We start from the raw sequence: 17,148 nt of genomic DNA, 5'->3' as shown, positions 1-17,148 counted from the left end.
TTGCAGTATCTATCACCTTAAATATTTATCCATTTTAAATTTTAAAAGGAAAGTTATATTCAGAAATCACTTTTTCTTGTAACTAATTCCTGTTCTTCATAAAGAAGAAATTTCATAGTTTGATATAGTTGTCTTAACATTTAATGAATATTTTCAAGCAAAGTATATACAATGGAGAATAATGCTCAGCTGCAAAAGTCATCTATAATGAATTTAATTTTTCCATTTACAAAAAAAGTACTCCCAAAGTTTATCCATTTTGGTGGAACATGAATTCACTCTGATTGTTGAGTTTGGAGCTCTTGTGCAGAAAACCTTGGACCTGCAATTTAGTTAGCATATTCAAAGTTTTAAAATTATAGAGATGTAGTCAAGAATAGGACTTGATAGCTATTATCCCACTGATTTGCAATTTAAATAAGTTGGGACTTAAGTACATATTTGATTTCCTTAAATTTGCTTATAGATGATTAACATGTATAGCAAAATGTTACCTTTTACAGATTTTTATTGAGCATTGCTTAAAGATTATTATATGATGAACACCTGACTAGTTACTACAGCCAAACATTTTTCTGTTATGCAGATGAATTTTACAGCTTGAATGATGAGAGAATTGAAAACATGGGCAAATGCCAGAGAAGTGAAAAACAAAATGAAGCAAAACAAAAAAGAACTTGCATAATATATAAATAATCCATTTCAACTCTACAGTACACCAAATTCTTGGAAAAGTAGCAAGATTGTTTTTGTGATTAGCTAAATCAAAAACTGTAGTCATTTCATAAGTATTTGCTAATAATTATAAAAGATTAGAAATTATACAGTTCTGAGCTTATTGAACCTTTGACCCATTGCAACGTCCTCAGACATTTGTGGTACATTGGGAGTGCCATTTAATTTTTAAAATCCACCTCTACATTAGAGATTATAGTAACCCCTCATTTACCTATCTGGAGATAAGAGTGGGAAAGATAATATTTGACCAAATGGACAGATGGGAGTGCCATTTAATTTTAAAAATCCACCTCTACATTAGAGATTATAGTAACCCCTCATTTACCTATCTGGAGATAAGAGTGGGAAAGATAATATTTGACCAAATGGACAGACTATTTAGAGTTTATGTATTAATAAAAGAGAAATTGCATGCACAAACATGTTACTTTCTAGGTAACTAAAACCTAGTCCTTTAATAAAGCACTGAAAAATTTTTATTGTAACTATTTTAATGAAAACTTTTCTTGAATATCTTCTGTTTTGCTTCATTAAACAGTGCATAATATCTGACCAACAAATTTATAGTGCTTTCCAGTTCACAGCGTTTTTACCATATAAAATATCTCATTTAGTTTCTCCAACAAAGCTATGAGTTACGTGGTAGTATTATATCCATGTTTCAAGGATGATAAATCTTAGTGACCCATCTGATTTTCCAAGGATCATACAACCAGTGAATTAGGAATGAAACTCAAGACTTCTGATTCTAAATCCCAATGTAAATTAACTTTTCTTAATTTTCAGGGATGTCGTTATCACATCAATTTTTGCTCTGTTTAGTGATACAGTGATATATGAGGAACATGAAATTCAAAGCACTGTTTCTTCAGTTGAGACCCAGTTGAAGTGGTTGATTTGCTTTTAGAAGCTAGACTGTAAGATAAATAAATACCTTTAAATATTAAAGCAAACTCAAATCACTGAGATACTTACACCATGAGAAGAAAGTGGAACCCAAGTCAACTGGTAGAAACAACGAACTTTGATCTCTCTTTATCCACTCATTCTGAGGAACAATATGCTTACTGAGTAGAAAGATGGGCATACCCCCAGCAGTATTTAAATCAATCCTAAATCTATCACTATCTCTCCTTTTCTCTCTCTCTCAGCACATATAGGTGATTTCCTATAAATTAAATGGCATAGGATGAGATTTCATCACATGTTGAACTGTCATTTCATTGATAAATGACTAAAATTACCACATTTCTCAGTTTTAAGTTTTTTATGTTCATTGTCTCCTATTGCTACTTTCTGTTATCAGAATGGTTACTTCTCATTGCTTTTAGTATTCTGTCTTTGTAGAGTTATAGAAACTTCACAGGGAAACCAGAAGATCAAATATATTACTCACTAGTGTCTTACAATATTTAATTTTTAGTGTTTAGGTTCTGATGTCAGGACAGAAAAATATCTTCCATGAGTGATGACTTTCAAGGGTGGTTTTCCTGACTAATCAGAGGCATTATATTTTGTTTGCTTTTAGGTTCAAGACTGATTTTTAATAAATAAAAAAGTTACATGTATTGATATGCTAGTAAATGTTAACATCATGCATTCTGGATAAAAACATTGAAAGCCTTGATTTGACTTGATGTCAGACACAATAGATATAATCTCAAGAGCACTGATGATAGTTAAATTAGGAAGTGATGAATTCTTACTATATATTATGTTTTGTTCTTAGCACAGTTTTATATTTATAAAATTTAATTTATATTAATGGTTATGTTTAATAACCAATTAGCAAAATTACTGAAATGTGACAATATCTCTATTCCCATTGATTTCCTGCTTTATCCTTTTAAAATATGTAATATTATTTATAAGTATATTTTAAATTTATAAAAGCTACATTGTACTATAAATCTTGTTTTTTAGCTTTTCAAACGTTCATAATTGTGTTTTAAAGATCCATCCCCTGCCAGGCGCAGTGGCTTACGCCTGCAATCCCAGCACACTGGGAGGCCAAGATGGGCAGATCACCTGAGGTCAGGAGTTAGAGGCAGCCTGGCCAACATGGTAAAATACAAAATACAAAAATTAACCAGGTGTGGTGGTGCCAGCCTGTAATCCCAGCTACCGGGAGGCTGAGGCAGGAGAATCACTTGAACCCAGGAGGCGAAAGTTGCAGTGAGCCAAGATCACGCCACTACATTCCAGCCAGGGCAACAACAGTAAAACTCCATCTCAAAAAAATAAAAAAATCCATGCACATTGCTCTACATATACCCTTATCCATGTCTTTCACATACACACCCATGTTGTCCTCAATTCCCCACAATGCAGCAACAAACTTTCTTGTACTTCCTTATGACCTTAAGAATGTGAGAGAAAGTTCTCCGGTATACACTGATGAGGGAATATGATCAGCCAGGTTTTTTGTTTGTTTTTCTGTTTTTTGCTTTTAAACTTATGCCCACTTTTCTGTTGGCAGTCAGCAGCCACATCTGAAGTTATAGCTCTCTGTTTTAGACAAGGCTTATTCTTCCCTTTGTTACAACCTAGTCCCTATAGGGACCTGAATTTGTGACCCTAGTCTGTGAGATTACTTTTTAAATACAGTTTGGTTCAGGATTTATAAAAACCTAATAAGGCTGGGTGTGGTGGCTCACACCTGTAATTCCAGCACTTTGGGAGGCTGGGATGGGCAGATTGCTTGAGTCCAGGAGTTTGAGACCAGCCTGGGCAACATGACAAAACCCCATCTCTACATAAAAATGCAAAAATATATATATCCAGGCAGGGTGGCATGCACCTGTAGTCCCAGCTACTCAGGAGGCTGAGGTGGGAGGATTGCCTAGGAAGTCAAGGCTGCAGTGAGCCGAGATCTTGACACTGCTCTCCAGCCTGGGTGACAGAGCAAGACCCTGTCTCAAAAGAAAAAAATAAGCCTAATAAAATGATTGCACACCTGGAAAACCTACATAGGCTTCCTCAAGTACCATATATATATATATATATACACACACACACACACATATACAGTCATTCATGGTGTGTAGTTCACATTGAAGTCAAGTTGGGGAAAAAGAAACTCATTTATCTCTTTCTCTTTTCCTTTATTCAACTAGCCATTTTTATTTAATTTTATTCAATTCAGAAATATTTATTGAACTCCTCTTATTAGGAAGCACTGGATTGGATATAAAGAAAATACCATTAAAGGCATAGAAGACTCAGTCCTGCCTTGCAAAGGGCATGTAGTCTTGACTGGAAAGACACACGCTGACAGGATAGACTGTTTTAGGAATAAGGCTCAAAATCCTAAGGAAATTGAACACTCGAACAAAGGATTCTTAGCAAAGCAATTTTACTTCTGTGCAGAGGGGTGCCTCCTTGGCCAGTTGCCATGAGAACACACCTGAACAAAGGGGCACGAGAGCCTTTATTCCTGATGCAAGTCCTGTACCCTTTCCCCATTGGCCGGGGTCGGGTCATACAATCTAAACTAATCCCGGTTGGCTAAACATTTGACTGTTTAAGATAGGGTGGGCACGTAAAACCAAGTGGAGAGGAAGGGGAAGGGGTATCTGTAATGAGCTAGAAAGTTAGTCCTCTTTCCAGATAAGTAAATGAATGTGAGCTGGTACTGATAACGCTTGGTACTGAGGCGTGCCTGGGCATCTAACAAAGGCAAAAAGGAAAAAGGAGAAAAAGGGTGTGTGTGGGGGCGTGTACTATGAATTAAAGAATAAAAGATTGATCAGATTATTTGAAGAGAAACCTCATATCCCACAACTAGAAGAAACAATTTGATGGAAAGTTTTTCTTCGTCGTTTACCAGCTCAAAATCTCAACTATCAAAGGCAAGAAAATACACACACACACACCCCTCTACACCTTTACCTTTTTCTGTATGGCCAAAGCCTTCAGTCCAGCGGACCACTTCCCACTCCAATTACCACGTTAGTCTTGCAACTCACATCTCTGCACCCTTCTGATAAAGCCTCCACAATGCAAAACACGAATCGTATCATATTGCTCTACTTCTCTAAACACTTCCATCTACTCTGTGGTTTTAGAAGAGAATCTGATAACCCCACATTACAAGGCCTTAATAAATTGCCTTATTGCAGCTCTGTATCATTACTTATAAACACTGTAGTCTAGATAGCCAGGACACACTGCATTTTTTTTTTTTTTTTTTTTAAGGCTCAATACCTCTTGCCATTTTGCACGTGGTTTTCCTTCTGTCTGAAATGCCCTTTCTCCACCTGGCACTTGAATGGCCCCTTCTGAAAACTTCTTAGTTATCTTTCAAAATCAGTTCAAATGTTAGCTTTTGTGGGTAACTTATTGACCTCTCCAGGCTGAGTTACGGTGTTCCCCCAAGGTGTCTTGTTGAAATCATTATTTTTTCCTAAAATCTCTGTTCTAATTTACTTACATGCCTGTGAATGCTTAGAGGTTACTAACTTCAGTTTTGTGAACTTAGTAACTGGCACAAAGTCTGGCACTGAGTAGCACCTGAACAATTTTTTTTCTGGAATAAATAAATTAATGGTTTCATTGAAATGATTAGCATTAAATTAATGATTAGCATTAAACTACAATGTGTGTATAAAACATTCCAGTTAGGTTGGGTTCATTGACATTCCTATTTACTTTAAAGAGTTTGTAATTTCTGGCTCTTTTCCAACTCTGATTCTTCAGACTAGAAATGCAATTTCTGCTAATATATTTATTTTAAGCAAACCCAACATCAATAAAGTTATTTGTATTCCTTATAACATAAGCATAAGAACGTACAGTGATATAAAAATGCAGCTATTATCTCTTATAGGCACTGGTAAAGCTTTTGTGACTAGTGCTACTATACTGGCAAGGTATTGCTGCTTGTAATGAACTAAATATTTCAGTGGCTTAACACAATAGGAGTTTTTCTCTTGCTCACATGGCAACCCAGCCTATGTTTTCCTAGTCAAGCAGCCTTCTTACATATGTTATTGCAGAAACCTAGGTCCTGTTCATCTTCTTCCTCTGCGTGCCATTCCCTTGGTAGCTTTTCTTTGCTAGGGTTTCGCAAGAGAATGAAATCCTGTTGAAAATGATCTGAGGGTCTGTTATGTTCTCAAGAATGGTACATAACTGGTCTGTGATAAATGCTCAGGTAACTGATTAGGTATTATAGATACTTAGGATTTTGTCATGAACAATCAGCATCAACATCACCTGGAAAATTGTTAAAAATGCAGATTATTGGGCTCCACCCAGTATCTATTAAATCCAGAACTCTGGGGCTGCTCTGCAGCAATTAGCAAGGCCTCCAGGTGATTCTGTTGATCCTAAAGTATGAGAACAACTGCTCTAGGGCATCAGGACTTAATTCTCTCCCCAGTAAGTTGTAAAGATTTGCTGTAGGACCTAAGAGTCTTCTGCTTCCAACAATAGAAAGGAAAAAAAGGTAGAAACCCCACTAAATTTTTCAAAGCCTCAGCCCCAAACTGACAAACACTTCTGCTCACATTCTACTGGCTATAACTTCTTGTATAGCTAGCTGAACCAGTGAGGTGGAACCAGCTCAGGACGGCCTACTGTTATATTGCCAGGCATTTTTTGAGGCACTTGATGTTATCTTCTTGGTAATTTAAATTTAACCGTGGTGGGAATATTTACACCACAGAAATTGGCAAACACTAAAAACAAGGTGTTTTTAAACACCCTGAGATCAGAGATCCAGTTGATATACATCTACCAGCACACCACTGGCCAAATACAGGCTTGGCTTATGCCACGGAGAGCTCTGCAGCTGAAATACCTCTTCAAACGTGTCCTGCTTTAAGCCAAATTAGTCAGGCCTTTATACCTTCACATTGATCAGTCACTGAATGAGGGCTGCCGGGGAAAAGGCATGACCTTGGACAAGGCAGCTCTCTGCAGCTCAGGCAGTCCCTGAAGGGACTGACAGCTGAAGAATGTCTAGTGACATCATTTCCATCATCTAGAACAAGAGTCTTTCCTTGAAGGGGGGCTCTAAGTAGCATCTTCCCATGTCCACTGCAGCCCCTCCCTTTAAGAGATTCTGATATAATCGACTGGGAGTGAGCCAGTACATTAGGATTTTTCTCAATTTATCTGGATAATTTTAGTATGCAACCACAATAGATACTCTTCAAGAATTAAGCCAGTTGCTGAGAGGGAACTGTTTTTTGTTGGTTTGTTTTCATTAATGTTTGCACTCTACTTCCTTTTAATAAAATTATGCCTGGAGAGTTTATATGGAGCAATCGATAAATATTTGTAGGGTGGTTGGCTAAAATAATTATAATTCCTTTAAAAGAAATTCTACCCACTAAAGTTAATTTAGAAGTAAAATATAATAGAAATTCAATAATATATTCACCAAATGAATTAAGATGTTCATGAATTAAGTTATCTTCAGAGTGTTAATCGAATAAGTAATGTGTATGCTTTTCTATTAAAGAGGAAGTTAGAAGACCTGAGCTCTGAGTGGAAGGCGGTAAACCATTTACTTCAAGAGCTGAGGGCAAAGCAGCCTGACCTAGCTCCTGGACTGACCACTGTTGGAGCCTGTAAGTATACTGGATCCCATTCTCTTTGGCTTTAGCTATTTGTTCAAAAGCACAACTATGAAGTGATGTCTGGATGAGAGAGAAAATTTGTTTCAATTCTGAAGATAGAGATAAAGCTTTGTGTTGTTGACTATGCAAAAAGTCTTAGAGTACATTCCTTGGAAATTGACTCTGATTCAAAATGTTGTATGACAATGGGATATGGGGAGTGTTCTCTGGAGATACACCCATAAGGAAGAGAAGAGTACCAGGGAGATTGTGGGAGAGTCTGAAACATGAGTTGGCTGCAACAGAGGCCTAAGCCAGTCTCACAGGAGCCCTACATCTGGGCTGGCTCTGCAGAGCTGTCCTGAATTACAGGCAGTGGGCCTGGACTTTGTATTTCTGATCCAGCCAGCCATTGGCCATGGGCTGGCTGCTGCCTGACAGTGGAAGGACAACTTGGACAAGTTTTCTGAGGCCGAAGGCAATTCTTAGTAAGAAACACCTTTAACAACCAATATTCCTAGCATCCAAGGATGTGTGCATTGTCCCTGAAGAGAGATTCAGGGTGAACTGCCAGATTATCCACTAACACTACATGAAGATGCCATCTCAACAAATCCTATATCATTTAGACAATATTCTTCAAATATGGCTACAAGAATCATAGAAACCACAGAAACACACACAGTCCTACTAGCACCTCTCCCTGTCCCATTTGCAAACAATTTAAGAGCTCTTCCATTTTTAGTTCAAGTAAAAGAAAAATGGATTGTGAGGACCACAAGCTGACTTGGGGGAGGAATATTTCTTCGTTTAGCTGTAGTTTTAACTTTTGTTTTCACTGCATATTTTCAGTCTATTTTATTTTCCTTCCTATTCAATTGTTGATAGAAGGTATTCATACATTCTCATGGCAATGTTAATGCTGGCTTTGACTCTCAGGGGAAAAAAGCCAGAAAACTTCTTTGCTGTACCATTCTATAATTAGCCAGAACTAAAAACATCTTTGGGTGTTGGTTTTTTTTTTGTTTTTTTTTTTTGTTTGTTTGTTTTTTTTTTTTTTTTTGGCCTTGTCTACTTTTCAAAGATCAAATGATTGAAGCATTAAAGCATGGTGACTGGTTCTTCAGGTAAAGTTGATTTTTACTTTATGTCAAGTAGAAAAATACTGAACTGGAAGAATCACAGCTGGGGTAGCACAATCATAATTCATTAGAAGGCATAGTGCTTGGATTAAAAGAAGCCCTACAATCTGAGGACAGTGCATCTCATGTGTCCCCTGGGATTTCTCAGAAGTCATCAGAGTTAGATTTAACGACTTTGGAGACTTGAAAAGATATGCAAGCATTATGGTTTTGTTTTTGTTTTTGTTTTTTTCTTTTTGTCAATCTGGGACACTAAAATTGCTATATCAGGGTTATATTCAACTAACTATGTCAGGTTTATTTCTTTTTATGAGCTCTACTTTTTGGTTCCCTCAGTGAATATACATAGTTTGTTCCTATATTATCATTTATTGGTGTCTGTTTTCTGGCTGTCCCTGACATGTTCAGCCTCAGACTCAGACATAAACTCTATGAAGAGATTATGTTCCAACGATTCTTTATAAGTTTGTTAAAGTCTGAACTTATGGGTTTATGTCCCATATAAGCCACTTTACACATGGTAGGAAGGCTCCAAAACCAGGGCACCGAAATTCATTTAATGTGTATTTTATCTAAATGTAACAATAATGTTTATAAGAAAAAGACATTCAAAGTTCCAGTTTTGATTTCCAGCAACATATATAATTCATCCACTTAATAAATATTTATTAACTTCCACGTGTTGAGCATCATACTGGTGCTGCAAGTACAGCATAGAATAAGATAAGTCCCTCCTTTCATAAAACATATATTGTAATATATGTTTTATGTAATATATGTAATAAACTAATGAAGAAAATATATACTGTCTCAATAATTGTAAGTACTGTAGAGTGTAGTCTACAGATTGATGTCAGTGGGTATTTGTTAGACATGTAGAATCTGAGGCCCCTATCCTAGACCCACTGAATCACAGTCTGCATTTTAATAGAATCCCCAAGTGAATCCTGTGCACATTGACGTTTGAGAAACACCATTACAGAGAACAACTAAGCAGGGAGACATCATGAGGGTATTATTGTCTATCGTGTGGTCAGGGAAGCTTGTCTATTAAGAGAACATCAGAAAACTGATGTAAGTGAGGAAGTGAGCCTGGTGTATTTCTGAGAAAATTATTACAGGCAGGGAAAGAAAAGACTGAGCAGTGATACTGAAGTAGGAACAAGATGGCAGAATATTAAGGAGATCAGTAAAACTAGAGGAGCGGGTCAGGGGAAGTGTGATGGAAGCCATGAGAGATATTCATCTTTCATAGCACTGCCCTACTTCCTTCTCCCCAACACGAGGGTCTCAACACCCCCTACCACTCTTGTCTTCTCCTACGCCCTCCACATTGCTGCCAGTGTGGGGAGTCTGGGAATGCCCTCAGCTCAAAGCTATTGGTGACAGCTGGCAGAGTTGTGGTAGTAGCTAAAAAAGAATTAAGAGAAAGAGGAATTTTTCTCAAAAGCAGGTGCTTTTCATCCTCTTTAGCACACTGAAACAGATCTGGGCATAAAGTCAAGGTGTTAAATACACAAATGTTGAATGAAAAAAATCAACAGGTAGTCATTTAGATCCAGAGCCGCTTTTATTAAAATAAGGCTTTTCTTTTTTCTTTACTGTGGTGGTTCAAATATCAGAATAAAGAATTGTTTCTATTCCTGACTTCCTGACTTGCAGGAGGTTAATCAGATATAAATGCAATATAAAAAAAGAAAATCTAATTTGTATTATGCTTCTTGTGTATGTTTATTATTTCATGTACTATATTACAATAGAATAGAATTTATAATTCATTATAGTAAAATTTTTCCATTGCATTCCTACTATTGAATGTGTAGAAGCTACACATATATGTGTAGCTTTAACATATATGTCTTTATCCTGAAAATAATTTCAAAGAACATATGGTTATAGATAATTTTTAAAGATTAAGGACCCCAAAGTTTAGAGGGGAAATAGCTAGATTAAGGCCACACAGCTGGAAAGCAAGCAAGCAAGGGTTTCAGTCCACGTGTGTCAAGCTCCAAAGCCTGTGTTTTGTTTTGTTGCTATGCTTTACACTAACTCTCTGTCCAAGAACCTAATGGAAAATTACAGATACGGATGCAGCTGGCCAGCAGTTAATATAATTTAACTCAATCTTAAACATATTTGGAGTAAAAGTGATATATGTTTCTGTGTCCTCTCCTCTCCCGTCTCTCCTCTCCCCTCCCCTTCCCTCCCCTCCCCTCCTCTTCCCTCCCCTCCTCTTCCCTCCCCTCCNNNCTTCCCTCCCCTCCCCTCCTCTTCCCTCCCCTCCTCTTCCCTCCCCTCCTCTCCCCTCCCCTCCTCCCTCCTTTCCTCTCCTTTCCATGTGCTTGTGTGTGAGAGAGAGAGAGACTGAATCGTGCTTTGTTGCCCAGGCTGGAGTGCAGTGGTGTGATCTCAGTTCACTGCAACCTCTGCCTTTAAGGTTCTAGTGATTCTCCTGCCTCAGCCTCCCAAGTAGCTGGGATACAGGTGCACCCCACCACACCCAGCTAATTTTAGTATTTTTGATAGAGATGGAGTTTCTCCATGTTGATCAGGCTGGTCTTAAACTCCTGACCTCAAGTGATCCACCTACCTCAGCCTCTCAAAGTGCTGGGATTACAGGTGTGAGCCACCATGCCTGGCCTGTTTCTGTGTTTTTTCTACTTAAGAAGTAGAAAAAAATGGTTCACTCTATTTGAATTTCTTAGAACCATAGAAATCCAAACTTGGAATAATTACTGCAATTATTATCTAGTTGAATATTCTCCTTTTATAGATGTAGAAGCTGAGGCCTAAAGTTGCTTGTTTTGTTTTATGAACACTAAACCAAACTACCTTGTGGCTGCTTACTTAAATTTTAAATTATAATGGGGTGGCCTTGCCTGAACAGTATAAATTGTTTTAATTTTCAGGACAAATCAACATGCTGGAAAAAAAAAACCTTGCAATTCTTGTTGCTTGGATACCTGTCCATATCAGTTTCTATTGTTGCATAAAAGCACCCCAAAACTTAACAGTTTAAAACAAGAGTTATTTATTGCTCATAATTCTGTGCGTCTGAAGTTTGCTCTGTGATTAGCTGAATAGTTATTCTGATGGTCTTGCTTGCTGTTATTTATGTGGATGCAGTTATCTAGCAAGTGAACAGGAGCTAGATGGTCTAAAATGGACTCTCTCAGATATCTGACAGCTGGCTGTTGATTGGAGAACCTTGGTTCTTCATAAAGCCACTCATCGTCCTGTAGGCTAGACTAGGCTTCATTACATGCTATTCTCAGGGCAGTGTTCCAAGAGAGGGAGAGTGGAAGCTACAAGATCTCCTGATGCCTAGGTTTTGAAACTTGTACATTACTTCTGCTAAGTTCTATTGGTCAAAGCATGTCAAAAGATCAGCCCAAATTCAAGAGATGGGGAAATTACTTCATCTCTTGAAAGGAGGAGCTGCCACATCACATGTCAAAGGGGTATGCATGTTAGGATGGAAGGTTTTATTGTTACCATATTTATACACAAATCACTACATTGGGGAAAAGGGGGGAACTGGAGATCAAAAGTGTTGGTCTGAATCCAATGCTCTATTTCAGTGATTCTCAAAAATTACCATGTGTTACAACCACCCAGTTCTTAGCGAAGTATAGATTACTGGGCTTCAACCCCAGAGTTTCTGATTTACTAGCTCTGGGGTGAGACTTGCATCTCTCTCTCTCTCTCTCTTTCTCTCTCTTTTTTTTTTTTTTTTTTTTTTTTTTTGGTGACTGAGTCTTGCTCTGTCACCCAGACTGGAGTGCAGTGGTGCAATCTCGGCTCACAGCAACCTCTGCCTCCTGGGTTGAAGCGATTCTCCTGCCTCAGCCTCCTGAGTAGCTAGGATTACAGGCACCCGCCAACACGCCCGGCTACTTTTTGTATTTTTAGTAGAGACAGGGTTTCACCATGTTGGTCAGGCTGGTCTCGAACTCCTGACCTCAGGTGATCCACCCACCTCAGCCTCCCATGGTGCTGGGATTACAGGTGTGAGCCACTGTGCCCAGCCAAGACTTGCATCTCTGAAAAGTTCCTAGGTTATGCTGATGCTGGACTATGCTTTGAGAACTACTACCACAGACATACAGTGAGTGGGTAAGAACAAATTCATCCCTTCTGCTGTGTTCAGCAAGGAGTGGGATTCCAATGAGGTCCCGTGCTGTGAATCTAAAGGGAAATCCATCTTATTTTAGCACCTCTACTCTGCATCCCCCCCACCCCAAGGATGTTATAGCTTAGAAGTTATAGCTTAGAAGTTCCATGTCCAAGGAGATGGACAGCACACTAAACCAGGCAGTATTTGCCCTGCAGAGCTGTTCAATGTTCCTGGATGAGACCTGTGAGAAGAAAAGCCATAAGTTCCTCTAGAGACTTTCAGAACCATTGAGGTAGACAGGACTTTGCATGGGTCTGAAGGCCTGCATGGCAGATGGAGACGAAGAGCCAGCAAATCTGGTTGTAAATATCAATGTGAATCCTTTCTTATCCACAAGCTGCTGGTTCTGAGAACATTAATGTTCTACAATACCCGATTTAGCATTTTTGAAAGAAATTGCATATAGACATGCTTAATGTGAAGACTCCAAATCAGGATATTTGATTCAAATGTCTCTTGGTAATAACTATGGAATGAATAACCCATTGTATGTAGACATATAGAAGAGCCAGTTAATAGAAGTTTCTAGTTGATTAAACACTGGTAAAATCATCTCTTCCTGTAATTAAGTTTGGAGAGAGCAAGTCTCAAGTGTAATTAGGAAAGCACAGCACTGGAGGTCAAGAAGCCTAAATTCTAATATCTCAGTTGTGCTACCAACTATATAAGGGATCAACACACTGTTTCTGCAAAGGACCAGATACTAAATATTTTCTGCTTTATGGGTCATGTGGTCAACTCTGTCATTGTATACTAAAAGCCACAGACAATACCTAAATAAAGGGACACAGCTGTGCTCCAATGACACTTTACAGAAACCAAGCAGGTAAGATAGATTTGATCCTTAGTGGACTACCCATTTCCCCTTAGCACTCATCCTTCCTGTAAACCGTGAAGCTTCTAACTACAAGTACCTGTGACTCTACCTGAGTCCTTTCTCTGGCTGTAGGAGTAGCTCTGCCTCTTGCAGAGCAGGCTGGAAGCTGGGGAGGAGATATCTCTGGAATGGCACTTAACCAATGGACAGAAGCTGGAGGATAAATGTGTTAGTCTTCATAGTTTTCATACTGCTATGAAGAAATACCCGAGACTGGGTAATTTATAAAGGAAGAAGAAGTTTAATGGACTCACAGTTCCACATGGCTGGGGAGGCCTCACAATCATGGCAGAAGGCGAAGGAGGAGGAAAGGCACGTCTTACATGACAGCAGACAAGAGAGCATGTGCGGGGGAACTGTTCTTTATAAAACCATCAGATCTGATGAGACTTATTCACTATCAGGAGAACAGCACAGGAAAAACCCACCCCCATGATTCAGTTACCTCCTACCTGGTCCCTCCCACAACACGTGGGGATTATTGGAGTTACAATTCAAGATGAAATTTGGGTGAGAACACAGCCAAACCATATCAAAATAAATATCCCACCTTCTTCTCCCCTTGGGTAGGACACCTCCAATGCATGTTCCACACTAAAAATCTCCAGTGCATTGGGCAGTTGACCACAGTGATAAACAGGCTTCTTAGCATGCCTTGTATAGGCTTCCTTCCCATGTATAGGCTTCCTTCCCATTTTGGCAGAATCTGGACCCAACCCCACATCTCCTGGGTTTGATTTCAGTGCTCTTCAGTATTCTTATATATCTCAACTTTGTTCCCTGCTTAGACACAGCTGACAGATATGTATATCCTCAGCTCTACAACTCTATCTTCTCCTCTACCATGGCTTTCTGGGATCAACTCTCGATGAAATTATTTGTATTTAAATCCTTGTCTCAGGGTCTACTTCTGGGCAAACCTAAATTAATACAAGTCTTAGAATTAGTGCCACAGTTATACCTTTTGAGTAAGTTATGTTGGAATTCCCATTTTATAGATGAGATAACGAAGGGTCAGAAAGGTTAAATAATTTGTCCAAAGTTACACAGTTAGTCAGTGACAGAGTAGATATTCAAAAATAAGTCTCTTTGACTCCAGAGCTTATGCTATTAATCAGTACTCCATATATCAAGCAGTGATTTATTTATCTTCATTTGAATTTTTTGAAGTCTCTATTTAAATTAAATATCAAATACTCACATATAAGGTTATTTATACATTTTAATTTGAACTTCACTCACCTCTCCAAAGTTAAATAAAGCATTCCATTTCCATTTCAATAATACCTTAAATATCTAGGCAGTTAAAGCATGAGGTTACTTGGCACTTAAATGTACTCTTGTCATACTACATTTTTTTGGCTTAAATTGCAAAAAAAAAAAAAAAGATTAATTTATTATGACAATATCCTACATTTATCTGCAATGATCATATTTTTTTTGTGAAAATGGCCTTCATTTATCTGCAGTGAAGGAAAAAGATGGCAATTAGTTCTTGCATTCTTATTCCTCTCTTGGGTCCTGATCCTTCTCATTAATAGAAACATGGCAGGGGAGGGGTGTGTAACCCTCACCCTTTCCTGTTTCGGTAATGTTTCTACTGTTGATTCTGCTTCAGGTGAATCTTTAGGATTAGGCAAATAAATTTCAGTGGAGTCAAATCTTTTTCTCCCTCACTAACAGATGATTTCCCTGCTAAAAACACTTACAACATGGCTATACTATTGTCGTTTTTCTAGTTACAGCCTCTAAACCTTGAAAACTTCCTCAAAGTCTAATACGTTAGGAGCAAGCTTTTGTACAAAAAAATATGAAGACCCTTAATCAGTTGTAATAACAAAATAAATCAATTTTACACCCTATCCCAAGATACTTCAAGGCCTTGAGCAGCTAGGGAGACTCCTTAACTCTTGGCATTAATTAACTAATTAATTAATTAATTTAAAAATTCATATTTGTATGTATCAGTGAGGTAAGAGTGCTTGAAATTAAGGAGATGTATCACACTGTCGAAAGGGAAGAGACAACAGAAAGCCCTGGCTGGTGAGGCCCCAGCACTGCTCACACTCATCAGAAGGAAGTCTTTCTATGTAGGCAGTAGTGGGTCCCTGGTCCCAGGCCAGGTTCTTCAACAATGCTCACTGGTTAACAGGAAAGGCACTACAGTGGCATCATTGTTAACATCCAAGACAGTGATAGAATGTGAAACCTCTACTGTTTAGTATTTAATATTCAGCATTTAGATGTTAATTATCCATTTTATGATGGAGTTCCCTTTCTTCTCCCTCTCTTAACCTTTTGGCAGTTTTATTGCATGGTTACCATTTCCAGTTAGGGTTGTGCTTTGGGATCTGAACTGATGAAGGAAGGGAAGCTCTAATTCATCATTTCTAGGAAAAAGAGAAGGCTAACATCAATTCTGATGATTAGAGATTTTTGATTACCTATGTCCTGCATTTTAACAGAAATAAAGTGTTAATTGCAGTAAACTTACCTTAACCTTCTTATGCTATTTAACACTCTTCAAGAAAGGACTTCTGCTTGAAATCACTATAGAGTATACCATAATCTTGACTGTCATACTCTGATGAAGAAACCAGAACTATTTAGGTATATTCATGGGAATATGTACCCTACTACTCAAAATGGAAGGCTTCAACATGTATTCCTAATATTTCCTAAAACTTCACTGAATAGTTTTAAAATTGAATATAACTTTACCTTCAAAGAAACAAGATTTCAAAAGGAAATTGTAGCAGTTTTGTACTTCAATTGTCGATTTTAAGATTGTGGTCTGAAAAGTATTTGAGCAGTCATTCATTCTTTTCCACTATCTCAGAAAAGGCTCTCATTCTATTAGAAGCAATCTGAAGAAGGGTAACTGCCAACTCTCTTCTTAAAAAGTGACAAGCAGATGGCGTTCCACCAATCTGCTATACTTGACAGTTTTTCAACTACCTAACCTAAGTTCCAGTTACTGTCTAAATTATTTGTATTCAAATAGGAAAAGTCCATTTATGCTTACTGTACATTTCGACAGTGTTCCTTCATTCTTTGAGGTCTGTTATTTAATCTCCTTCCCACTTTTCTTTTCTATCATGAATCAGATGAGTCCCCATGGTCTGGCAACAAAAAAAGCTGTTTCTCAAATTTTTAACATCTCCGTGGCCCTCCTCCTACCCTCCCAAGTGTTTTCCATACAATTTTTCTGTTGTGGGCTTCAGAATTGGAAGCTATTCCATAATTACTGGTCTACCCATGACTCTGTCACATCATAAAGTCTATATACCCTTTTTCTACCTTTACATGCCAAATACCAGGTGTGTCTAGCTTTAATTCAATGACTAGCAAATGGTAGGTATTGCACTAATATTTTTTGGTCAAATGAACAAGTACATTTATTTTACAGAAAGATCAAATACATCAACCTTCCAATGTAATAATAGTAATACCAAGAAGATTAAGTGATTGCATGCTTGACCAGCTGTTTAGTGGCAGCATCTGGACCCAACCCCACATCTCCTGAGTTTGATTTCAGTGCTCTTCAGTATTCTTATATATCTCAACTTCGTTCCCTGTTGAGACACAGCTGACAGATATATATATATATATATATATATATATATATATATATATATATATATATAT

At 37.9% G+C, this 17,148-nt stretch overlaps 1 protein-coding gene across 1 annotated transcript in view; it reads left to right on the top strand.

Annotated features, from left to right (window-relative positions):
* DMD (dystrophin) overlaps positions 1-17,148 on the top strand; it is a 2,044,437-nt gene that overhangs the window by 1,344,279 nt on the left and 683,010 nt on the right. Inside the window, exon 49 of the mRNA XM_025371836.1 lies at positions 7,208-7,316. Within this exon, the coding sequence (XP_025227621.1) occupies positions 7,208-7,316 (109 nt within the window). The remainder of the gene's footprint in view (positions 1-7,207; positions 7,317-17,148) is intronic.

Source organism: Theropithecus gelada, chromosome X (assembly GCF_003255815.1).
Source record: "Theropithecus gelada isolate Dixy chromosome X, Tgel_1.0, whole genome shotgun sequence".
NCBI lineage: Eukaryota > Metazoa > Chordata > Mammalia > Primates > Cercopithecidae > Theropithecus > Theropithecus gelada.
Note: the sequence above shows the minus strand (reverse complement) of the source record. Positions and strands in the feature narration are given on the sequence as shown.